The sequence below is a fragment of the Phlebotomus papatasi genome, chromosome 1, assembly GCF_024763615.1.
Source record: "Phlebotomus papatasi isolate M1 chromosome 1, Ppap_2.1, whole genome shotgun sequence".
Lineage (NCBI taxonomy): Eukaryota > Metazoa > Arthropoda > Insecta > Diptera > Psychodidae > Phlebotomus > Phlebotomus papatasi.
Genome location: NC_077222.1, coordinates 46,235,398 through 46,254,376, shown reverse-complemented (window position 1 = coordinate 46,254,376; position 18,979 = coordinate 46,235,398). Strand labels below are relative to the sequence as shown.

The 18,979-nt window shown below is 32.5% G+C and overlaps 3 protein-coding genes across 5 annotated transcripts; 2 read left to right on the top strand and 1 right to left on the bottom strand.

Moving 5' to 3' along the window:
- Positions 1 to 2,718: 2,718 nt before the first annotated feature.
- LOC129799434 (thialysine N-epsilon-acetyltransferase) lies at positions 2,719 to 13,033 on the top strand. 2 transcript variants are annotated; one of them, XM_055843287.1, is made up of 4 exons: positions 2,719 to 7,720; positions 7,789 to 7,946; positions 8,041 to 8,320; positions 12,970 to 13,033. In XM_055843287.1, exons 1-4 carry the CDS (start codon positions 7,655 to 7,657, stop codon positions 12,988 to 12,990), a joined length of 525 nt encoding a protein of 174 aa, XP_055699262.1. In that variant the 5' UTR covers positions 2,719 to 7,654; the 3' UTR covers positions 12,991 to 13,033. The 2 variants fall into 2 exon arrangements, with proteins under 2 accessions (XP_055699262.1, XP_055699261.1); XM_055843286.1 differs by lacking the exon at positions 12,970 to 13,033 and having other exon boundaries at positions 2,721 to 7,720; positions 8,041 to 8,481.
- On the bottom strand, positions 9,235 to 12,974 carry LOC129799432 (zinc finger protein 239-like). Its single transcript, XM_055843283.1, has 3 exons — positions 11,884 to 12,974; positions 11,515 to 11,714; positions 9,235 to 11,460 (listed from the first exon to the last, which is right to left on the bottom strand). Exons 1-3 carry the CDS (start codon positions 12,898 to 12,900, stop codon positions 11,256 to 11,258), a joined length of 1,422 nt encoding a protein of 473 aa, XP_055699258.1. The 5' UTR covers positions 12,901 to 12,974; the 3' UTR covers positions 9,235 to 11,255.
- Positions 13,018 to 18,966, top strand: LOC129799429 (trafficking protein particle complex subunit 10). 2 transcript variants are annotated; one of them, XM_055843281.1, is made up of 5 exons: positions 13,018 to 13,219; positions 13,287 to 16,090; positions 18,237 to 18,431; positions 18,500 to 18,644; positions 18,709 to 18,966. In XM_055843281.1, the coding sequence occupies exons 1-5, from the start codon at positions 13,114 to 13,116 to the stop codon at positions 18,933 to 18,935; spliced, it is 3,477 nt and encodes a 1,158-aa protein (XP_055699256.1). In that variant the 5' UTR covers positions 13,018 to 13,113; the 3' UTR covers positions 18,936 to 18,966. The 2 variants fall into 2 exon arrangements, with proteins under 2 accessions (XP_055699256.1, XP_055699255.1); XM_055843280.1 differs by having other exon boundaries at positions 13,029 to 13,219; positions 18,234 to 18,431.
- The last annotated feature ends 13 nt before the right edge of the window (positions 18,967 to 18,979 follow it).

Genomic DNA, 18,979 nt, shown 5'->3' with positions numbered 1-18,979 from the left:
TAGATCTTGATCTTGATATCCAATATACTGATTTACATGCTATTTATTAAATCCTGCATTTATTTACAACTTGATATACGCATATATCTTATCTAAATTAAGTATTAATAAATATCACTTATGAATTAATCATGAGATTTTAACGAAAATCTTGAAAAATATCACTCGAAAAACTTCTAATGCATCAATTTACATTTAATATTTTACTTCAATCACGCAACACTTTTGAAATTAACCTTAAGCCATTCCAATTACTTTCTCAAAATACTTTTAAAAGTTTACCCTATACTTCATGAGAGCAACACTTTGTATTACAGACAAGGTAATGGCATTTTGTCCGAAAGAATTAACGAATATAGATCTTGATCTTGATATCCAATATACTGATTTACATGCTATTTATTAAATCCTGCATTTATTTACAACTTGATATACGCATATATCTTATCTAAATTAAGTATTAATAAATATCACTTATGAATTAATCATGAGATTTTAACGAAAATCTTGAAAAATATCACTCGAAAAACTTCTAATGCATCAATTTACATTTAATATTTTACTTCAATCACGCAACACTTTTGAAATTAACCTTAAGCCATTCCAATTACTTTCTCAAAATACTTTTAAAAGTTTACCATATACTTCATGAGAGCAACACTTTGTATTACAGACAAGGTAATGGCATTTTGTCCGAAAGAATTAACGAATATAGATCTTGATCTTGATATTCAATATACTGATTTACATGCTATTTATTAAATCCTGCATTTATTTACAACTTGATATACGCATATATCTTATCTAAATTAAGTATTAATAAATATCACTTATGAATTAATCATGAGATTTTAACGAAAATCTTGAAAAATATCACTCGAAAAACTTCTAATGCATCAATTTACATTTAATATTTTACTTCAATCACGCAATACTTTTGAAATTAACCTTAAGCCATTCCAATTACTTTCTCAAAATACTTTTAAAAGTTTACCCTATACTTCATGAGAGCAACACTTTGTATTACAGACAAGGTAATGGCATTTTGTCCGAAAGAATTAACGAATATAGATCTTGATCTTGATATCCAATATACTGATTTACATGCTATTTATTAAATCCTGCATTTATTTACAACTTGATATACGCATATATCTTATCTAAATTAAGTATTAATAAATATCACTTATGAATTAATCATGAGATTTTAACGAAAATGTTGGAAATATCACTCGAAAAACTTCTAATGCATCAATTTACATTTAATATTTTACTTCAATCACGCAATACTTTTGAAATTAACCTTAAGCCATTCCAATTACTTTCTCAAAATACTTTTAAAAGTTTACCCTATACTTCATGAGAGCAACACTTTGTATTACAGACAAGGTAATGGCATTTTGTCCGAAAGAATTAACGAATATAGATCTTGATCTTGACATCCAATATACTGATTTACATGCTATTTATTAAATCCTGCATTTATTTACAACTTGATATACGCATATATCTTATCTAAATTAAGTATTAATAAATATCACTTATGAATTAATCATGAGATTTTAACGAAAATGTTGAAAATATCACTCGAAAAACTTCTAATGCATCAATTTACATTTAATATTTTACTTCAATCACGCAACACTTTTGAAATTAACCTTAAGCCATTCCAATTACTTTCTCAAAATACTTTTAAAAGTTTACCCTATACTTCATGAGAGCAACACTTTGTATTACAGACAAGGTAATGGCATTTTGTCCGAAAGAATTAACGAATATAGATCTTGATCTTGACATCCAATATACTGATTTACATGCTATTTATTAAATCCTGCATTTATTTACAACTTGATATACGCATATATCTTATCTAAATTAAGTATTAATAAATATCACTTATGAATTAATCATGAGATTTTAACGAAAATGTTGGAAATATCACTTGAAAAACTTCTATTGCATCAATTTACATTTAATATTTTACTTCAATCACGCAATACTTTTGAAATTAACCTTAAGCCATTCCAATTACTTTCTCAAAATACTTTTAAAAGTTTACCCTATACTTCATGAGAGCAACACTTTGTATTACAGACAAGGTAATGGCATTTTGTCCGAAAGAATTAACGAATATAGATCTTGATCTTGATATCCAATATACTGATTTACATGCTATTTATTAAATCCTGCATTTATTTACAACTTGATATACGCATATATCTTATCTAAATTAAGTATTAATAAATATCACTTATGAATTAATCATGAGATTTTAACGAAAATGTTGAAAATATCACTCGAAAAACTTCTAATGCATCAATTTACATTTAATATTTTACTTCAATCACGCAACACTTTTGAAATTAACCTTAAGCCATTCCAATTACTTTCTCAAAATACTTTTAAAAGTTTACCCTATACTTCATGAGAGCAACACTTTGTATTACAGACAAGGTAATGGCATTTTGTCCGAAAGAATTAACGAATATAGATCTTGATCTTGATATTCAATATACTGATTTACATGCTATTTATTAAATCCTGCATTTATTTACAACTTGATATACGCATATATCTTATCTAAATTAAGTATTAATAAATATCACTTATGAATTAATCATGAGATTTTAACGAAAATGTTGGAAATATCACTCGAGAAACTTCTAATGCATCAATTTACATTTAATATTTTACTTCAATCACGCAACACTTTTGAAATTAACCTTAAGCCATTCCAATTACTTTCTCAAAATACTTTTAAAAGTTTACCCTATACTTCATGAGAGCAACACTTTGTATTACAGACAAGGTAATGGCATTTTGTCCGAAAGAATTAACGAATATAGATCTTGATCTTGATATTCAATATACTGATTTACATGCTATTTATTAAATCCTGCATTTATTTACAACTTGATATACGCATATATCTTATCTAAATTAAGTATTAATAAATATCACTTATGAATTAATCATGAGATTTTAACGAAAATGTTGGAAATATCACTCGAAAAACTTCTAATGCATCAATTTACATTTAATATTAGGTGAGATTCTTAACAATCTCACCTACTATAATCGTAACAAAATTTCATGTCGTCCGATCGACCTCAAATTTGGCCAAAATGTGTTTCGCCACTTCCTGATTCCGAATATATATATGTCTAAGTTACGTTCCCGGCCGGCCGGCCGGCCGGCCGGCCGCTCTTTGGAGCTTAATAGCTCCTAAACTAAAAAAGATATCGACTTGCGGTTTTCGGCAAAGGTTATATATCGGGTGAAAATTGCAACTTGGTGCATAGACCCCCCACCCCCCACCCCTCCTTCCGCCATTTTGAAGACCACCCTTTTTTTGTTTTCTCAATAGCTCCGCCCCTATGGCATCGAGCGGGCTCAAATTTTAGTATGTTATAGCTGGGCCTTAGAGCTTTCCATCAATACCAAACTTAAGGTCCCCCGACCCCCCTGACCCGAGCTATAAGGGTCCAAAAAAATTTCTTAAAATGGCCATAACTCTTGTTCTAATTGTCAGAATTTAAAAAAAATGAGGGCTTTTTGGAAAGCTCTCATGAAATGCCACTTCTCCTTCTAACATCACAAGTTCATAAAACCACCGCCAGGGGCGCTATTATTAAAAAGAAAATTTTTAAATCTTAAAAGTTAAATAACTCAAAAATTCCATTGTGCATCGGGCTGAAAATTTAGTATGTTGTAGCCGTTGATTATACCTATCAAACAAAAAAAAACCTTAAGTCGATCCATAACCCCTGACCCGAGCTATAAGGGGTCAAAGTTCGAACATTGACCGGCCTCTATCTCCGGTTCTAATTAACATAGCGACCTAAATTTTACCTTTTTGGTTTCGTCTCGATGAGCACTTTCAGATGGAAGTTCAAAAAGTCACCACAGGTGGCGCTGTGATAGCGTCAAAATTCATCGAAATTCAAAGTCACTTTTCTCAAAAACGGCATTGTGCAAGTTAATGAAATTTTAGTATGTTGTAGTCCAGTCTAAGACGTTTCCAAAATGGTGCGTAAGCGCGCTGTGGTTTCAATAGAACCGGTGATATGAGGGGTCAAAGTTCACGAAATTCAAAAAATCATATCTCCGGTTCTATGTGACCGATTTTGATGAATGAGGGCTTAAACGAAAGATCTCACCAAATGCTACAACTTTCTAGAATATTTGAACTTCGTGGGACCAACACTAGGGGCGCCACAGTCGAAAAACCAATTTCAATATCACATAACCTCAATTATCTCGACTGTCGCTGAACCGATTTTGATGATTACTTCAACATAATTGTAGAGTATATTTGTCTCTACATTTCGTCCATACATCATTTTCCACTCAGATTACGCTATCACTCCGATTTTGCCGTTTAAGTGTGAAAAAATTGATTTTTCCAATAATAACGCTTTGAAATCCCTCAGATGCCAATTTGACTGCCTCTACTCCACCAAGACACTTAAAATAGGGTTTTAAATGGAAAGTCCCACAAAATACAATAATTCTTTGATATAGTTGAAGTTCAACAAATGACTACTTGGGGCACTCTGGATGAAAAAACGAGTTAAGAAACAAAAAACCTCGCTTATCTTGGCTTCTGAGTAATCGATGAGTTCAAGTTCTACGGCAAAATTATAGAGAACATTCTGGTCTACATTTCACCCATATAACACTTTTCTGTCAGTTCATCCAAATCCTTGATATTTTGGTTTAAATACAAAATTTGTATAATTTCACGAATTTGATTCAAGATAACTGAATGGCGTCTCCCAACTTCAGCTCCAAATCGAATTTGCATGCACTCCGAGTTAGCTCACGTTAAGAATCTCACCCACATAAGCCGGTTAGGATTATCTGTCCCTTTTGTTGGTATAGGGTAAGGGAAAGTAGGGGAGACTGGGGCAAAATTTGTCAAAACAAAAATTTCAATATTCACTATTTTCTAAATAAAAGAGACTGAGGCTTAAAATTTTTATTATAGATAGCCTTCATGAATCTTCTTAAACTTACAAAGTTTCAAGGGATTTGAGGAAGGACTATGTAAAATAAAAAATAATGAAATTTTGAGCCCTACTTTTGGAATATTTGGCTTACAGAAAATATCAATACTTATTAGCTCAATTTAAGCACATTTCTCGTTAAGATAGAAAAAATTTATCTTCGACAAACTTGTAAAGGAATAAATTTCCTATAAAAATGTGTGTAGGGGGAACTGGGGCAGTAGTAAACTGGGGTTGTTGTAAACACTGTGATTTTTTTCATTAATTTTAAGACTCCAGAGGATAAAACCCATAAGCATTCATAGATACCATGGGGATGTATGCACACAGATGAATTAGTCAATAAAATCCTAATACTTTAAAAATAAAAATCATTTTTCCCGAAAATGTTGATATTTCAATTATTTTGGTAATTTGGATTTCCACCTGGAAATTAAAAACTGTATAAAATAATCGAAATGTAGCAATACCAGTTCTGTCCTACATCTTTTAGGATTATATTAATGCATTTGCTAGAGAAATTGAGATTCTCATTATTTCAAAAGAATTAATAATTGGTCAGAAAACAGCATTTGGGGTAGATGTAAACAGGCAATTTCAATTTCACAAAATGAGTAGGTAAAAGAGCGGGAAATTGACCTTCATGCGAAATATCTATAACTCATAGATTACGAAAAAAAAAATTGGTGGCACTGTGTTAAATAAAAAGTCACATGATGTCAAAATATGGGGAAAATCCATTGAAAAATGTCTTTGGTATGCATGCTTTTAGTTTTTTTGCTATTTTAATTATTCTTTGTAAAAAGTGTCGTGATTTTTTGAAGAATATACAGTTTTTATATATCTCTTAAGTAATTAAAATAATCGAAAGTGGTGCAAAGTTAATTTCAAGGGTGGAAAAAAGGGTGTTTACATCCTCCCCAGAAAGTGTTTACTTCTACCCCAGGTATTTTGTGAAAAGAGAAAAATGCACAAACACACAAATTTTATTTTTATGGAAAACTCAATTGTTTTCCAGCATCCGCATTACCCTCGATGAATTGTCTATACCCAAGGGTAAAACATGAGCTAAGAAATATTTTCCAAAAAAAAAACCCGGTGTCCTTGGAAAATCACCTCAAATTCGCATCTATCGAAAATGGTTACATGTGCCCCAGTCACCTCTATATGATATTTTTAGCGTTTGCGTGAGTAAAACGTTACAAATCATACGAAGACTGACAAAATTTGCCCCAGCAATTTTGAAAATCTCCAAAAAATCGACTTTTAGAAAATGATTCGAAAATCACATTTCTTTCAAGATAGAGGAAAATAGTCTTCTGCAATGTTGTAGAGCAGTAAATTTCCTATAAAAATATGCTCATTATAAAACGTTTAAGCTTTCTCAGAGCTCGTGAAAGAATTAAATATGCGTTTTGACAAGTTTGGCCCAGTCTCCCCTATTGTAAATTTTCTTTAAGTTTTCCTAAGAGACTCAAACATTTCTATTAAACTAGCTTATTATCAATTATTGATAATTAAATGACGATCATGTGGAAATCTCTTAAGAAAAGTAAAAGAAATTCACATTATTCGAAGGCATGAACATTCGAAGGGTGAGTACTTTCCCCTATAGGTCTATTTATTAATAAATTTTAAGTATAAATGCCCAAAAATTGAGAAGTTATTTGGCCAACAATTAATTTAACCATGATACCTCATTTTACAATTTCAAACTTTTTGTTTGAGCAATTCATTTTTTTCTCCAAATATTTCCAATTATCCAAGTCAAACTTAATCTATAATAATGAGAAGTGGAAAATTTTCCGTTTATTTTGAACAACATGCATGCTTTATATAAATTTTTGTAAAATGTGTTGCTTGAAAAATAAACTAAAAATGTTTCTAAAGTGCAACCTTTCGACCTTTAACCAGAGTTGATAACATTCATTTATGTATCACTAAAACATCTTTCAATCTTAAATAAATATTGGATGTGTTAACAAAAAGTCACTGAATATTGAAAAAAAATTACAGATAAGGATGCAAGTGTGTTTATAGGTTTGTTAAATAGTTATATTTTTACTTCGATCTCATGATTGTATTACTGTGCGTTCTCCTCCTTCTTCCAAGAAAATAAGAAAGCTTCTATTAGGTCCGATAAGCCTTTTCTACTACATATTTTTTTATTTGGCGTAAGGCTGAATAATCAGAAGGTTTTAGATAGCAGTAGTTATATATATATATATATATATATATATATAAACACGCAAATATTTATATTCTTATGAATAATAGGAGGCAGTTTTTCATCCACTACAACGGATGCTTATCAGTCGGATGCAGCCCACAACATTACGGATTCACTGGTTTTACTCCATACATAGTGGATCATTTCAGAACTGCATAGAGATCATTGAACATTTTCAATGACATGGAATGACTTGGTGAAAAATAACACACTAGAAACTGATAAAGACTTTTTCCCACCAATGAAAGATTAGATAAATTCTTATCTTTCTATGTGGTGTCTCTCTCTAGACGATGAAAATTTGCCTGACCACGTCATGGAAGTTATTTTCACATCTTAAGTTAAACGTGCAGCACCAGTGAGTAGAAATTTTCTAAATTTTGTTTCCTTATTAAGAATTTTTACACGTACAATTATGGCTTCCGTTGTTGTGAGAAAAACTGAAATTAATGATCTTTCTAATATAATTGATATGATACAGGTAAGAAAATGTCTCCGGAGTTTAGTTAAACTCGAGTGTTACACTTACACATGGTGTAAAAATTATAGGAATTAGCTGATTTTGAGAAAATGTCCAATGGACCTCAATTAACGCTAAATGATTTGATTCGCGAAGGAGGATTTGATTCCCCACAACATCCCGCAATTTTCCACAGTTTCATAGCCGAAGAGGTTACCACGTCATCTAGAGATCATCCTATGACCCGGTATTGGACCTTTATATGCTGATAATATTCCATAATGATTACACTTCCTACATTTTATATTGACGCAGTTCAATTTTTTCTTTCATATGCTCAGAAAACCAATTGGATATGCAATTTGTTTCTTTAGCTTCTCAACATGGGAAGGTAAATCACTATTTCTGGAGGATCTTTACGTGCGCCCTCAATTTAGGAAGCAAAAAGTTGGTAAAAAACTCTTTCAAGAAGTCGTTCAATTTGCAAGATCCACAAATTGTGCACGATTGGACCTTCATGTTTTGGAATGGAACACTCCAGCGAGAGATTTCTATAGAAATTTTGGTGGAGTGGATCTTACTGAGACGGAAAAGTGGAACTTGATTCGCTTCGATGAAAAGGTAATGGAAAATATTTTGAAGCTTTAGACTAGCTCCAAGCTCTTTACGAATTTATATGAAAATTTTAAAGTACAATTTGCATACTTTTTGAAAAAAGTTCAAATTAAACTAAAATTGTAGATGTTTAACATCAAAAGAATTAAAGAATCGTTTAAAAAAGTTTATACGATTTTTTTTACCAAAACTCATGACAAACTCATTATGAAATGAGCTTCCTTGTACAGTAGACTCTCGCTCAATAGGCTCTTTTTCAATCGGGCGAAAAATTTTGTTGACAATTTTAACGTTTCATTATGAAGCTAATTTGCTCAATTTCGCTATAATTCTTCCTATCTCATCGTGATTCTTTACAATTGAGCGCTTTTCGTGGAATTTACAAAGGCTTTGACACCCAAATCTGTCGATAAACCGGATGACATTTTGCCCCAATTGTCCAATTGAGAGAGAGTCTACTATAATAAAAGTGGAACACCTACAACTACTTTTGCCTTGTATGTTTTTTATGGTTTTTTTTGATAGGTAGGGTAAAGTGGTACAAGTTGGACAGTGGTACAAGTTGGACAATTGTACAATTTGGACAGGGCTTTTCGTCTTGATAAATTTACTACTTCATTTTTATTTGTATATTTTTAATGCTTTAGTTTTATAATTTGGTTTCTTGTGCTTAGAAACAAATTTTGTACTGTATTTATCAAGAAAAAAGCCATGTCCAACTTGTACCGGCGAATTGTCCAACTTATATCACTAATTCCAAATTATACACTTTACCCTATAAAGAGTAAGTAAAGCTTAATTCTATCATGCTCACTCCCATATGTGATTACTAAATCATCATCAAAGAGTTCACAGGGTAGAGAAAAATCACGCGTAAGGCCATTATGTTTCATATTTGTGAAATGGGAAGACATCATCCATCTTTTTTAATTCTTTATTATACTTAAATTCTAGGTCTTACATTTCTTTAGTTATACTCTAAATAAATCAACTTTATATTGAAAAGGATTTTTCAAATGAGAAATTTTAGTTAAAAAAGTAATCAAATGAAACTTGAAAAAATACTCAATATTCTTAGACGAACTTTTAAATCTAAATTATTTTTTTCTTATTGCTGGATTTTTATTCATTTTTATGGTGAACCAATTTTCTAACAATAAATAGATATCAATATTTTTTTATTATAAAAGGATTATTTATCACTTTTTTTAGTATTTAATCAACCTTTTAAAGACGACTAGGTGTTCGGAATAAATTAAATTTTGCTTTTTTGGACAAATTTAATTTTATATTAGTTCGCATTTTTACTTTTAGAAAAATGAATAAAACAAATTACTACTGAATTCTGTTGATACTGAATGAGTTAAAAAAAAATATTGTGGACTTTTCTACTAAATTACTGTATTTCTTCATATATGTTTTAGGAGTTAGAATTTGAAATATAAGTTTCGTTTATTCATTGATTTTGAGTTACTCCAACGTGAAGACTAATTTAGGAATTTAAAAATTTGAAGTAAAAATTAAATTACAATGATCATTATTTATAAAAAGAAAGGATACTGTCTCTTCAAGCAAACTACCTTCATCACACGAAACCCAAATCTTCTATTAAACTTTCAATTAAAAATCTTTTCAATTACTTTTTATACGATAGGGCTTTTTATGACAACAGCTGATATTAAATTTTTATCAAAAAAAAATATTTATTCGCTGTTAGTAAATATTGAAAATTCAAAAATTTTTCTTTAAGCTAAAAATTATTTTTGACTGAACTTTACTTTCGAAGTTAATTATACGACCTCCCAACAAAATATATGACATACACAACTAATGTGAATATTGTTTGGAAGGTATGCCATGCCATAAAATCCAACATTTTAATTCCATTTATTTCATCTAGTCGCCAGTAGGGTGGAATCACCAGTTCTCGCCAGTGCCCCACTTCTCGCCACTTACATTGAAATCGCTATTTTTCGCAATTTATGAAATAAATGAGTCGCATTTTTTTTTGTATTGTTTCTGCTTCTACGCATAGAATCGAAAAATAATAATTATTCGTTTTAGATTCACGATTTTGATCACTTTTTAGAGCAATATTTTAAGCAAGTGCATCGAATCCAACATCTCTTACCAAATGTACTAAGTGTCGTCAAATTTTCATCAGGCCAAAAATACCTATTTGGGTAAATAATTTGTCTATTGAATATTTAATTGCACTTGTGGAATACATAAAATTTGTATTTAGTCAATTAATATTTCATTTTATATTATTTTTGTATAAAAATGAGGCATGGCGAGAAGTGGTAATATTCTGGAATTGATTTTACCACCTGTCGCCATATCTTTTCAATAGGCGACGCTAACTTCACTTCGTACATTCTCAGTTGTCAAATCTGCATTGTTTACTTTCTGCAAAAGCCCCATAATTTGATTTCTCAAATAAAAGTGAAGAAAAATCATTTAAAGAGAGTAATAATAAAGTGATCACAAGAAAAGAGAAATGGTGAATGTATTCTTTTCATAGCATTGCCTAAAATAACCGAGTGTGGTTCTTTTCAAGTGGGTGGCGAGAAGTGGTTACAAATTTTACAAAACTGGCGAAAAGTGGTAAAAAGTGGCGACGAAATGGTTATTTTTGCATTATTAATAAAAATTAGTTTTTTAAGTAGTCCAGCGTTATGTTCTAGGATTATTGTTTTCACGTATTTAGAGCCAATACATCTAAGTAACTTTATGTCAAATTTGACTTATCTTGTAACAAGGATTCAAAAGTTATGATTAAATGAATTTAATTTTTTCCTAAACATGGCGATAGCCGGTTATTCCACCCTACGATAGATAATCTAAAGTTCAAAGAATCACAATTATTAAAATATGTACCTTATTACTGGATGCCAAGCAATTGCGGAATTATCTACCTACACTAGTAGAGCCTATAGAATTACAGAATATTCTCTAATTTCATTGAGGATTCTGTAATTACTGATACATGAGTGTCTTTCTCCAGAGCTTTATGGGACTCAAACATATGCTCACATAATTTCTTTTTGTACCGAAAAACAGCCGAACACTCTTTACACGTGTAAGTTTTTGAATACTTCCGATGTATCCCCATATGTGTTTTATAATGAGATGTCATGTTGTACCTATAAAATGAAAAAAAATTAATAAGATGCCTAGAATTTTAAAATCTCTTATACCTTTGAGCAAATTTTTGTCCACAAGTTGGACAAGCATATGGTTTTTCCCCACTGTGGACTCTCATGTGCCGATTTAGATGAGAATTAGAACGCAATTTGAGCCCACAAATAGGACATTTTTTCGTCCGGATATCGTCATGAGACAATTGATGCATATGGAAAGATGAATAGTGGATAAATTGCTTGCCGCATTTTTCACACTGAAATAGATTTATTAAATTTATCACTAATCATAAAATTAGAATTAGAAATGTAGTCCTTTGAATATAATAGCAAAATTTATACAAGTCATTAGATTTATTAGACACTAGGACACCTACTGCAAACGTCAAAAAAAAACTATAATTAAAATGTAATTTTGATAGTAACCTGATAGGGTTTTTCTCCAGTGTGAATTGGCATGTGACGTACGAGGGCTCCTTTTTGAGTGAAAAATTTTTTGCAGATGGGACACTCAAATGGAGTAACTCCATTATGCACTCCCATATGAATAGCTAAAGCGGATTTAGATTTATAGGTAGCTCCACAAATGTAACAAATTACTTTCAAATCATCCTCATGAGTCTTCACATGCAGTTTGTACTCTGACCTGGACAGAAAATCCTTTGAGCATTTTGAACACTTGATTGGATGTGGTGGCTTTTTATTGAAGAGTTTCCTTGCCTTCTGTGGTAATATTTTTAAGTTAGAATCTCTGGTAACCTGCATTGCATTGCTCAGTAATTCCTCTCCCCTGGTTCTTGGTCTAATTAAGTGCTCATGATTGGTTTTGGAGATTGTATAGACGGGTTCAGAACATTCCTCTAGAACTCCATCAATCAGTGTATAATTTTCCACAAATTGTGGCTTGTGCTCCTTGACTCTACTAATATCTTCATTATTTTTCTTTACATTCTGAGTGGTATCTTCTACAACCTCCACAGTTTTTAGCAATTTCCGAGAATTTCCTAGTCTTTTAGGTTCTATCCTTTCATTCCTGTTTCTTAGATGTTGCGTAGGTCTTTCTTCTGCTTTTACCATAGATTTGTCAAGGAATATATTCTCCTGAAGGCACACATGAGCAATGTCATGTTCTTCTTTAATCATTTCAACAATAATCTCTGTATCCTTGTCAGTATTTGGTCGATTAAGGAAGAACATAAATTCATTTTCAATCTTCTGCACTGTTTTTAATGCCATGTCGTATTCGTCGATTTTGAGGAAACAGGAATGACAAATAACTGCATTGCTAGACTCCTCTACCTCTATGAATTCCACTCCTGTGATTCTCTCCAGGATCTTATAAATTGGCGTATCTGAGTGTTTGGTTAGCAGTGTGAAGATATTCTGCCAATAGTATATTGTCTCAGAAGTGCAAATATAACATTTTCTACTATTTTCCTCCATATCGCGGAGATACACTTATTATTTGTATGAAAAACAATATTTATTTCAATCTTTATTTGACATTTCCAGCCCGATTCGCAACGAAATTGACCGATTTTCTAAAAGGCCTTCCAGTCGTGGCGTATGATGGTGGTGGTTTTGTGTGTAAGACTACGTATGTAATCAAAAAAGTGTATGAATTTTCTTTTCAATTGCATATTCTTCTGAAGAAAGATGAGTGATAGTGGAAAATTAGATATTTCTGATCGGATTGATACACTAAGTCGATCAAGATTGCCGTACGTAGGAAAAATACATTCGCAGAAACCAATAATTACGTGTAAGTTATTGCCCTAGTTTACATGGATTTCTTATTGGTTTTTAAATTGTATGATAAATCTCCGTAGATGCTGGTGATGTGCCACTTTTTCGCTCCCTAGAAAATAATATTGCTGCAGCAGTTCCTAATGATACTAGCGAATGGAGGCGTTCTTACGGACGTCCCATAAAAAACGTTCGATTGGAGGCATCTTTCCGGCAGTTTGAAACAGATTCTTTGGATAGATATAAGAAGGGAGATTGGACAATTCTTGATCATCCTGTACTACATATATTTGTAACAGAGTGCAATGATATCGAAATCTACAAATCTACTGTTAAAGAAGAAATTGATTTGTGGCTTAAAACCCTTCAGGGTTACGGAATTACTGACTGGATGATCCTTATAGTGGAAACAATGGATATTAAGAAAACAAAAAACATTCTTCCACGCACCACTGTTCTGGACAAAGTGAGAATTGAATTTGGCTCTAAGACAGGGGATAGGTGTATATCTGTACTCAATCCTATCAAGTATGAGATGAAAGCAACAGAATCTTTTCGGTGTCTTCTCCAACGAATCCGACATTTCATGCTTACTGGTTACAATCGGAACATCATCAAGTATGAGGAATTAATTAGGGTAAACCGAGAGAAGCGCAACCATGAAGGATGGAGTTTCATTAAATACTTCTTGTTACAAGAAGAACTTGCATTTGTCCTGGAAATGCTTGGTTTATACTCTGAAGCTCTCATACAGTATGATGAATTGGATGCTTTGTTTTCACAATTTGTTCTCAATTCGATGTTTGGAGTAAAGCAGAAATGGCTGAAATCATTTGAGAAGCCAATACATGCATTTCAAGGCATCTCAATTAATCGCAAGAAAATGGTGGCAGTTCGTGAAAAGATTGAGAACAATACAGCTACTCTCCTGGATTTTAGAGGATATCTCTTTGAGCGTCAGTGTGTTCTTCTACAAGCCGCCGGAAAACCATGGGAAATTGCTGGAAGATTGCTTCCATTTCTTTTTGGAACCATCCGCGAAATTGATGCACTAAAATTGGATACACTAGAGGGATCAATGGCGTGCTGGGAATTTGTTTGTGCTTTGGAAGTACTCAAGATATATGATGAAGCCAATGACACAAGTGACATGACAAAATGCTTCCAATATTGTGCTCCAATATGGGATTTAGCCAAGGATAAACTATACGAATTGGGCAAATTATGTGGTCTTTTGCCGGGATGTATTCCATCTTCTGAACAATTACACACCGTAGTTCTCCTTTCTGCAGGAATTGGGGATGCGATAGTTGAAGAAGAGGCATCATCAACTGTTGTGGGATCATCTCCTAATAGTTCCAAGGATAGAAGGACTCACTCTCCGAATAGGCCCCCTAAGAAACCGCCTACTGATAAACTTAAAGAAGCTCTGGGATCCAATGAAACCTTCCAGAAGTTGTACCTAGAACTCAGTGAATTGGCGATTTCCACGTACAAGCATATTTCACGTTTACGGTCAGCTCGGTTAGTAGGACTGGATTTGGGTAATTTCTACTGCACACTTAATGAACCCAATAAAGCCGTGATCTTCTTCACTGACTTGCTGCGAGAACTCAAATCCGAAAACTGGAATTATCTGGTGAGCCAGACTCTTCTTGAATTAGCCAGTTGCTATAGAAAGATGGATGATATCACGAGTTATACAAAAGTCTGTGCATCCATCTCCTGTTGCTTGGATTTGGAAACTCTTGTGAGAACTTTCTACTATGATGAATTTCTCAAGTCTCTGAAATCTAGAGATGCGACTGATGCAAACCAGACCAATGCTTGTGTAGCTCTACTTGATGATCATTTTAAAATAGCGGACCTGAAACTCATCAATGAATCTCCAATCATACAAGACAATTTTATTATGGTACAACTGAAGCTACATTGTCATTTCCCCAGGGAGATACTCTGCAACAAAATCTCACTGTCATTCGACTTGGAAGGCAAAGTTGCAGGGCCACAAATAACGACCACTCCATCACTTGGACTTGGGGTTAAGCTTCCAATGAAATTGCATTTGGACTACAAACAAGACGGTACTCTGGAAATTGCCTCAGTGCTATGTGAAATGAAAGGAAAGCAACCCCTGAGGAGATCCAGTAGTACAAGGAGAAAAATCTCAGCAACTGCCAGGAAGGACTTCACTAATAACGTATCTGTGGAAAATATTATACTCCAGCCAGGCCTCAATGTAATTGAACTTAGAACTAAAGCGACACGAATTGGATTATGGATGTTTGAACAGTTATCTATTCAAGTCAATCAACTAGACTTCCTGTCAGAGAGGCTGCCACTGAAACTCAATCCCTTTGAAGTATCCACAAAACCTGCTTCAGCTGTTTTGCACTTTACAAATCTTATTGCTGGAATTGAGCAGCCCATTAAGTTGATAATTTCAGCTGGAAGTTTTATTTTTCCAGCCGAAGCTTCTATTACAATGAAGTGTTCAAGATCACTCAGAATGAGAGTGGTTGAATCGGAGAGAAAAGACTTCCAAAAGGAGTTGATTATTATTCTGAAAAATATGCGACAATTTGAAGAAAGGACCATTCAACTTGAGAGTATATGTGATTTACCTGGTCGTAGGGATGATAAACCACTGGAACATAAGGTTACACTTCAATGCCCATGGTCTCGCAATGATATTCCAATTTCACTTTATTTTGTTCCGGCTGTTATTGCATCCTGTCGTCTTCACTCCACTGGTACCAGGAAATTTCTTCAAGTAGTAATTAAAGGTGTCTACGATGGCAACCTTATCCTGTCTTCAGCTCAAATGAAGTGTTCATCACCAGGTGTTGAAATTGTGGATGTCAATCCTAAATCACAGAATGAAAATGTAAGTTTTTAGTGTAAACTTTTTTTTTGATAGAAATCAGAAGGACCATTGAACAATATATTGCTGTTTTAGTAAAAATGAAATTTGATCAGTTATATTCAAGCAAAAATTTTATTTTTTTTTTATTTTCAAAAATAAGTCAAATTTTCATTAATTTAAGCTTATTTAAAAATCTATAAAATCCATATTACCACCTTTAGGAAAAACGGAATTCATTTAGGAACTCTTTTTCGAGGAAACCCTTTTTTCTATACCATTTATAGCTTTTGGGAATAAATATTACGATAATATGATATTCTCAGACCAAAAATGCTTTCAGACTTCTCTAAATGCTATTTTGTCGATTTCAAGTGGTTCAAATGGCTCATAGAAATCTTCAAATAGTTTTTAAAAGCAAATGTTTTGTTGTTTTAGAGAATTGCGATCAACAGCAGCTCTAGGTTTCCTTTTTAAAACTCTCAACAAGCTTTCTATTTAAAATTCACCATAAAACACATATATCGTTTTTTATGATCTCAAATTATTTGCAAAGACGAGAACACTTCCAAAAAACAAATCTTCAGAACGTCTAAAGCATTTCCAAAATGGACTTTTCTTGGGCGAAAATTCCGATAAAGAATAGAAATGTAACTTTTTATGTTTGAAATTAAAAATTTCGAAAGCTGAAAACGTGCTAAAACCACAAAGTAGTCTTTTCTTTGAAGCAAATGCCGAGAATTTTATCAAAATTATAATGAAAAATACCTCTTAATGACCCCAAAATTTTCGTAAGAACCCATAATTTAAAAATTATACTATCTTATCGACCTTTAGTCCAAATTAAATTAATTTGCGACTTTTTGAAAAGCTCTTAAGGTTCAAGAAAAGACATTTCAAAACAAAAAAAGCACCTTGGGTGAAAATGACCTAAACCGTTTGAACTTTGAACCCTTTAAGCCTTTAAAGAATTGAAGCATCGGTGTTACATGAGAAAGTGATTTTTCCTGAATATCTAAAATTATTATTTTTTTTCCAAAGTTTTTCCACTAGAAGGTCGCAAAAATGTAAGATATTTCATGCAAATCTCCAGCTATTTGCTATATTAAATATTTTAGCTCAAAAGTAACGAGTTTTCAAATTACCGCATTAATGATTTTTTTTACTTTTTTTTGTATTTCGAATTTTTTAAGCAGAAATCTCTTGGCATTACAAAGAACAATAGGGGAAAGCGCGCTACTTTTCGACGATTTATGCTTCGCACAAATCATTACAGTACATACATAATATTTTTCATTAGAGTGAAAATTATCGTTCATTGGTATTATCAGAAAAATCACTTACATTTTTGGGCCATTTTTGTCCCTATTTATATTTCCAAGGTTGTCAGATGTTTCACTGATTTTGTTTATCGGTTTCATTTTTATTATTAATTTTCGGTCAGTGAAAAGCGTCTCGTCGGTCTCGTCCTTAAAGGGATAAGGTGGGATAAATCTCAATGTTTTTTAATTATTTTTGATTTATACTTCTTTTATTTTTTTCAATATCGTGTTGGAGCTGCAACGGCCCTTCCCTGTCCCATACACGCTAGGCCCTTGTTAGAATCGAATAGTAAATTCAAACTTTAAAACTTGCAATCCCTGCAATATTAAAGGGGCCAGATGACTGAAATTAAGTTTTATGAGCTAAAAAAAACATATAACGGGGTAGGGGCCCGTCAGCATTGCATCATCTTTGATACCCCCTGCATCCGCCAATGAATAGATAATTTACTGACCAAAATTATCTGCTTTTCCATCTGTATCGTAATGGCAAATCGATTAGATTTGAGAATAAATTTTAAGCTAGTCGTGGGTATATTTGCTCACCTTCAAGCTTTTTTTAAGATCACAAGTCGAACCTCTAAAATGTGGTAATTTCTTATGCTTCTTATGTAACATTTTATTGTACATTCGAATTTTTTTAAATGTCTGGACTGATCGATTAAACGATTTAGCGATCGATTTATTAACGTTTTCAATTGGAAATGTAATTAACCAGATTGTATCGGATATAAACTGGTACGCATGTAAAAAGTAATCGAAATTAAAATTCCTAGAATCACTTTCTACACTTTTATTCTTGTGATTTTGTTTAATAATAAACTAATAATATAAATTTATTCAAGCAGAAAATTTGTAAGAACAATGTGTCGTACTTATGGGAAATCCAGTTGGAGCCATTGCGAAAAGATCAGGAAATGCCAGTCATTCAAGTTGGATTTACTGTGCAATATGCAAAGGAAGAGACAAAAGAAGAAAAAAGAAATTACTCATGTACATTTGATGTCACAGATTATGCTACACTCTTCAAAATTCAAGCTAAAGTAAATTTTAATCCTTTTAATATTAGTGATTACCTCATATTTCATTAAATCGAACATATTTCTTGCAGGTTGAACCTCTAGAACTTTGCCGTGTGAACTCTGTTTGCATGCTAAACTTAAAGATTACAAAGCTTCAGGAAAATCCGTTCACGGACTTAATGTATGAGGTATATGTAGATCAAAATATGTGGGCAGTCTGCGGAAGAAGTTCAGGTAGATGGAATATTTTCATCCAAATATTCAATTATGATTTATTCTATGATTTAATTTATTAAAGGTGTGATATCAATGCAAGACTGTGAATCGCAGACCGTTCTACTTGAAATCCTTCCACTTATCGTGGGATTCCTTCCCTTACCCAATATACGACTTTCTAAGTATATGCAGGCCAACAAGAACAAGTCTGAACTACATCCTCGAGTGCAGTCTTTTTCTTCTGGGCAAATTTACAATTCAACCAAAAGTATGCAAGTGCACGTACTAGCTAACAACAATACTGAGTAAAAGATATCTAATAAATATCTACATAATTATATTTTTTTTGTATT

Excerpts from the sequence above, each read along its gene's own strand:
- LOC129799429 (XM_055843280.1), top strand. The coding sequence starts at position 13,114 with ATGAGTGATAGTGGAAAATTAGATATTTCTGATCGGATTGATACACTA. Across the intron at positions 16,091-18,233 it reads CTAAATCACAGAATGAAAAT|CAGAAAATTTGTAAGAACAA; the intron begins GTAAGTTTTTAG and ends AATTTATTCAAG. Across the intron at positions 18,432-18,499 it reads TCTTCAAAATTCAAGCTAAA|GTTGAACCTCTAGAACTTTG; the intron begins GTAAATTTTAAT and ends TATTTCTTGCAG.
- LOC129799434 (XM_055843286.1), top strand. The coding sequence starts at position 7,655 with ATGGCTTCCGTTGTTGTGAGAAAAACTGAAATTAATGATCTTTCTAAT. Across the intron at positions 7,721-7,788 it reads ATATAATTGATATGATACAG|GAATTAGCTGATTTTGAGAA; the intron begins GTAAGAAAATGT and ends TAAAAATTATAG. Across the intron at positions 7,947-8,040 it reads AGAGATCATCCTATGACCCG|AAAACCAATTGGATATGCAA; the intron begins GTATTGGACCTT and ends TCATATGCTCAG.
- LOC129799432 (XM_055843283.1), bottom strand. The coding sequence starts at position 12,900 with ATGGAGGAAAATAGTAGAAAATGTTATATTTGCACTTCTGAGACAATA. Across the intron at positions 11,715-11,883 it reads CTGGAGAAAAACCCTATCAG|TGTGAAAAATGCGGCAAGCA; the intron begins GTTACTATCAAA and ends AATCTATTTCAG. Across the intron at positions 11,461-11,514 it reads GGACAAAAATTTGCTCAAAG|GTACAACATGACATCTCATT; the intron begins GTATAAGAGATT and ends TTCATTTTATAG.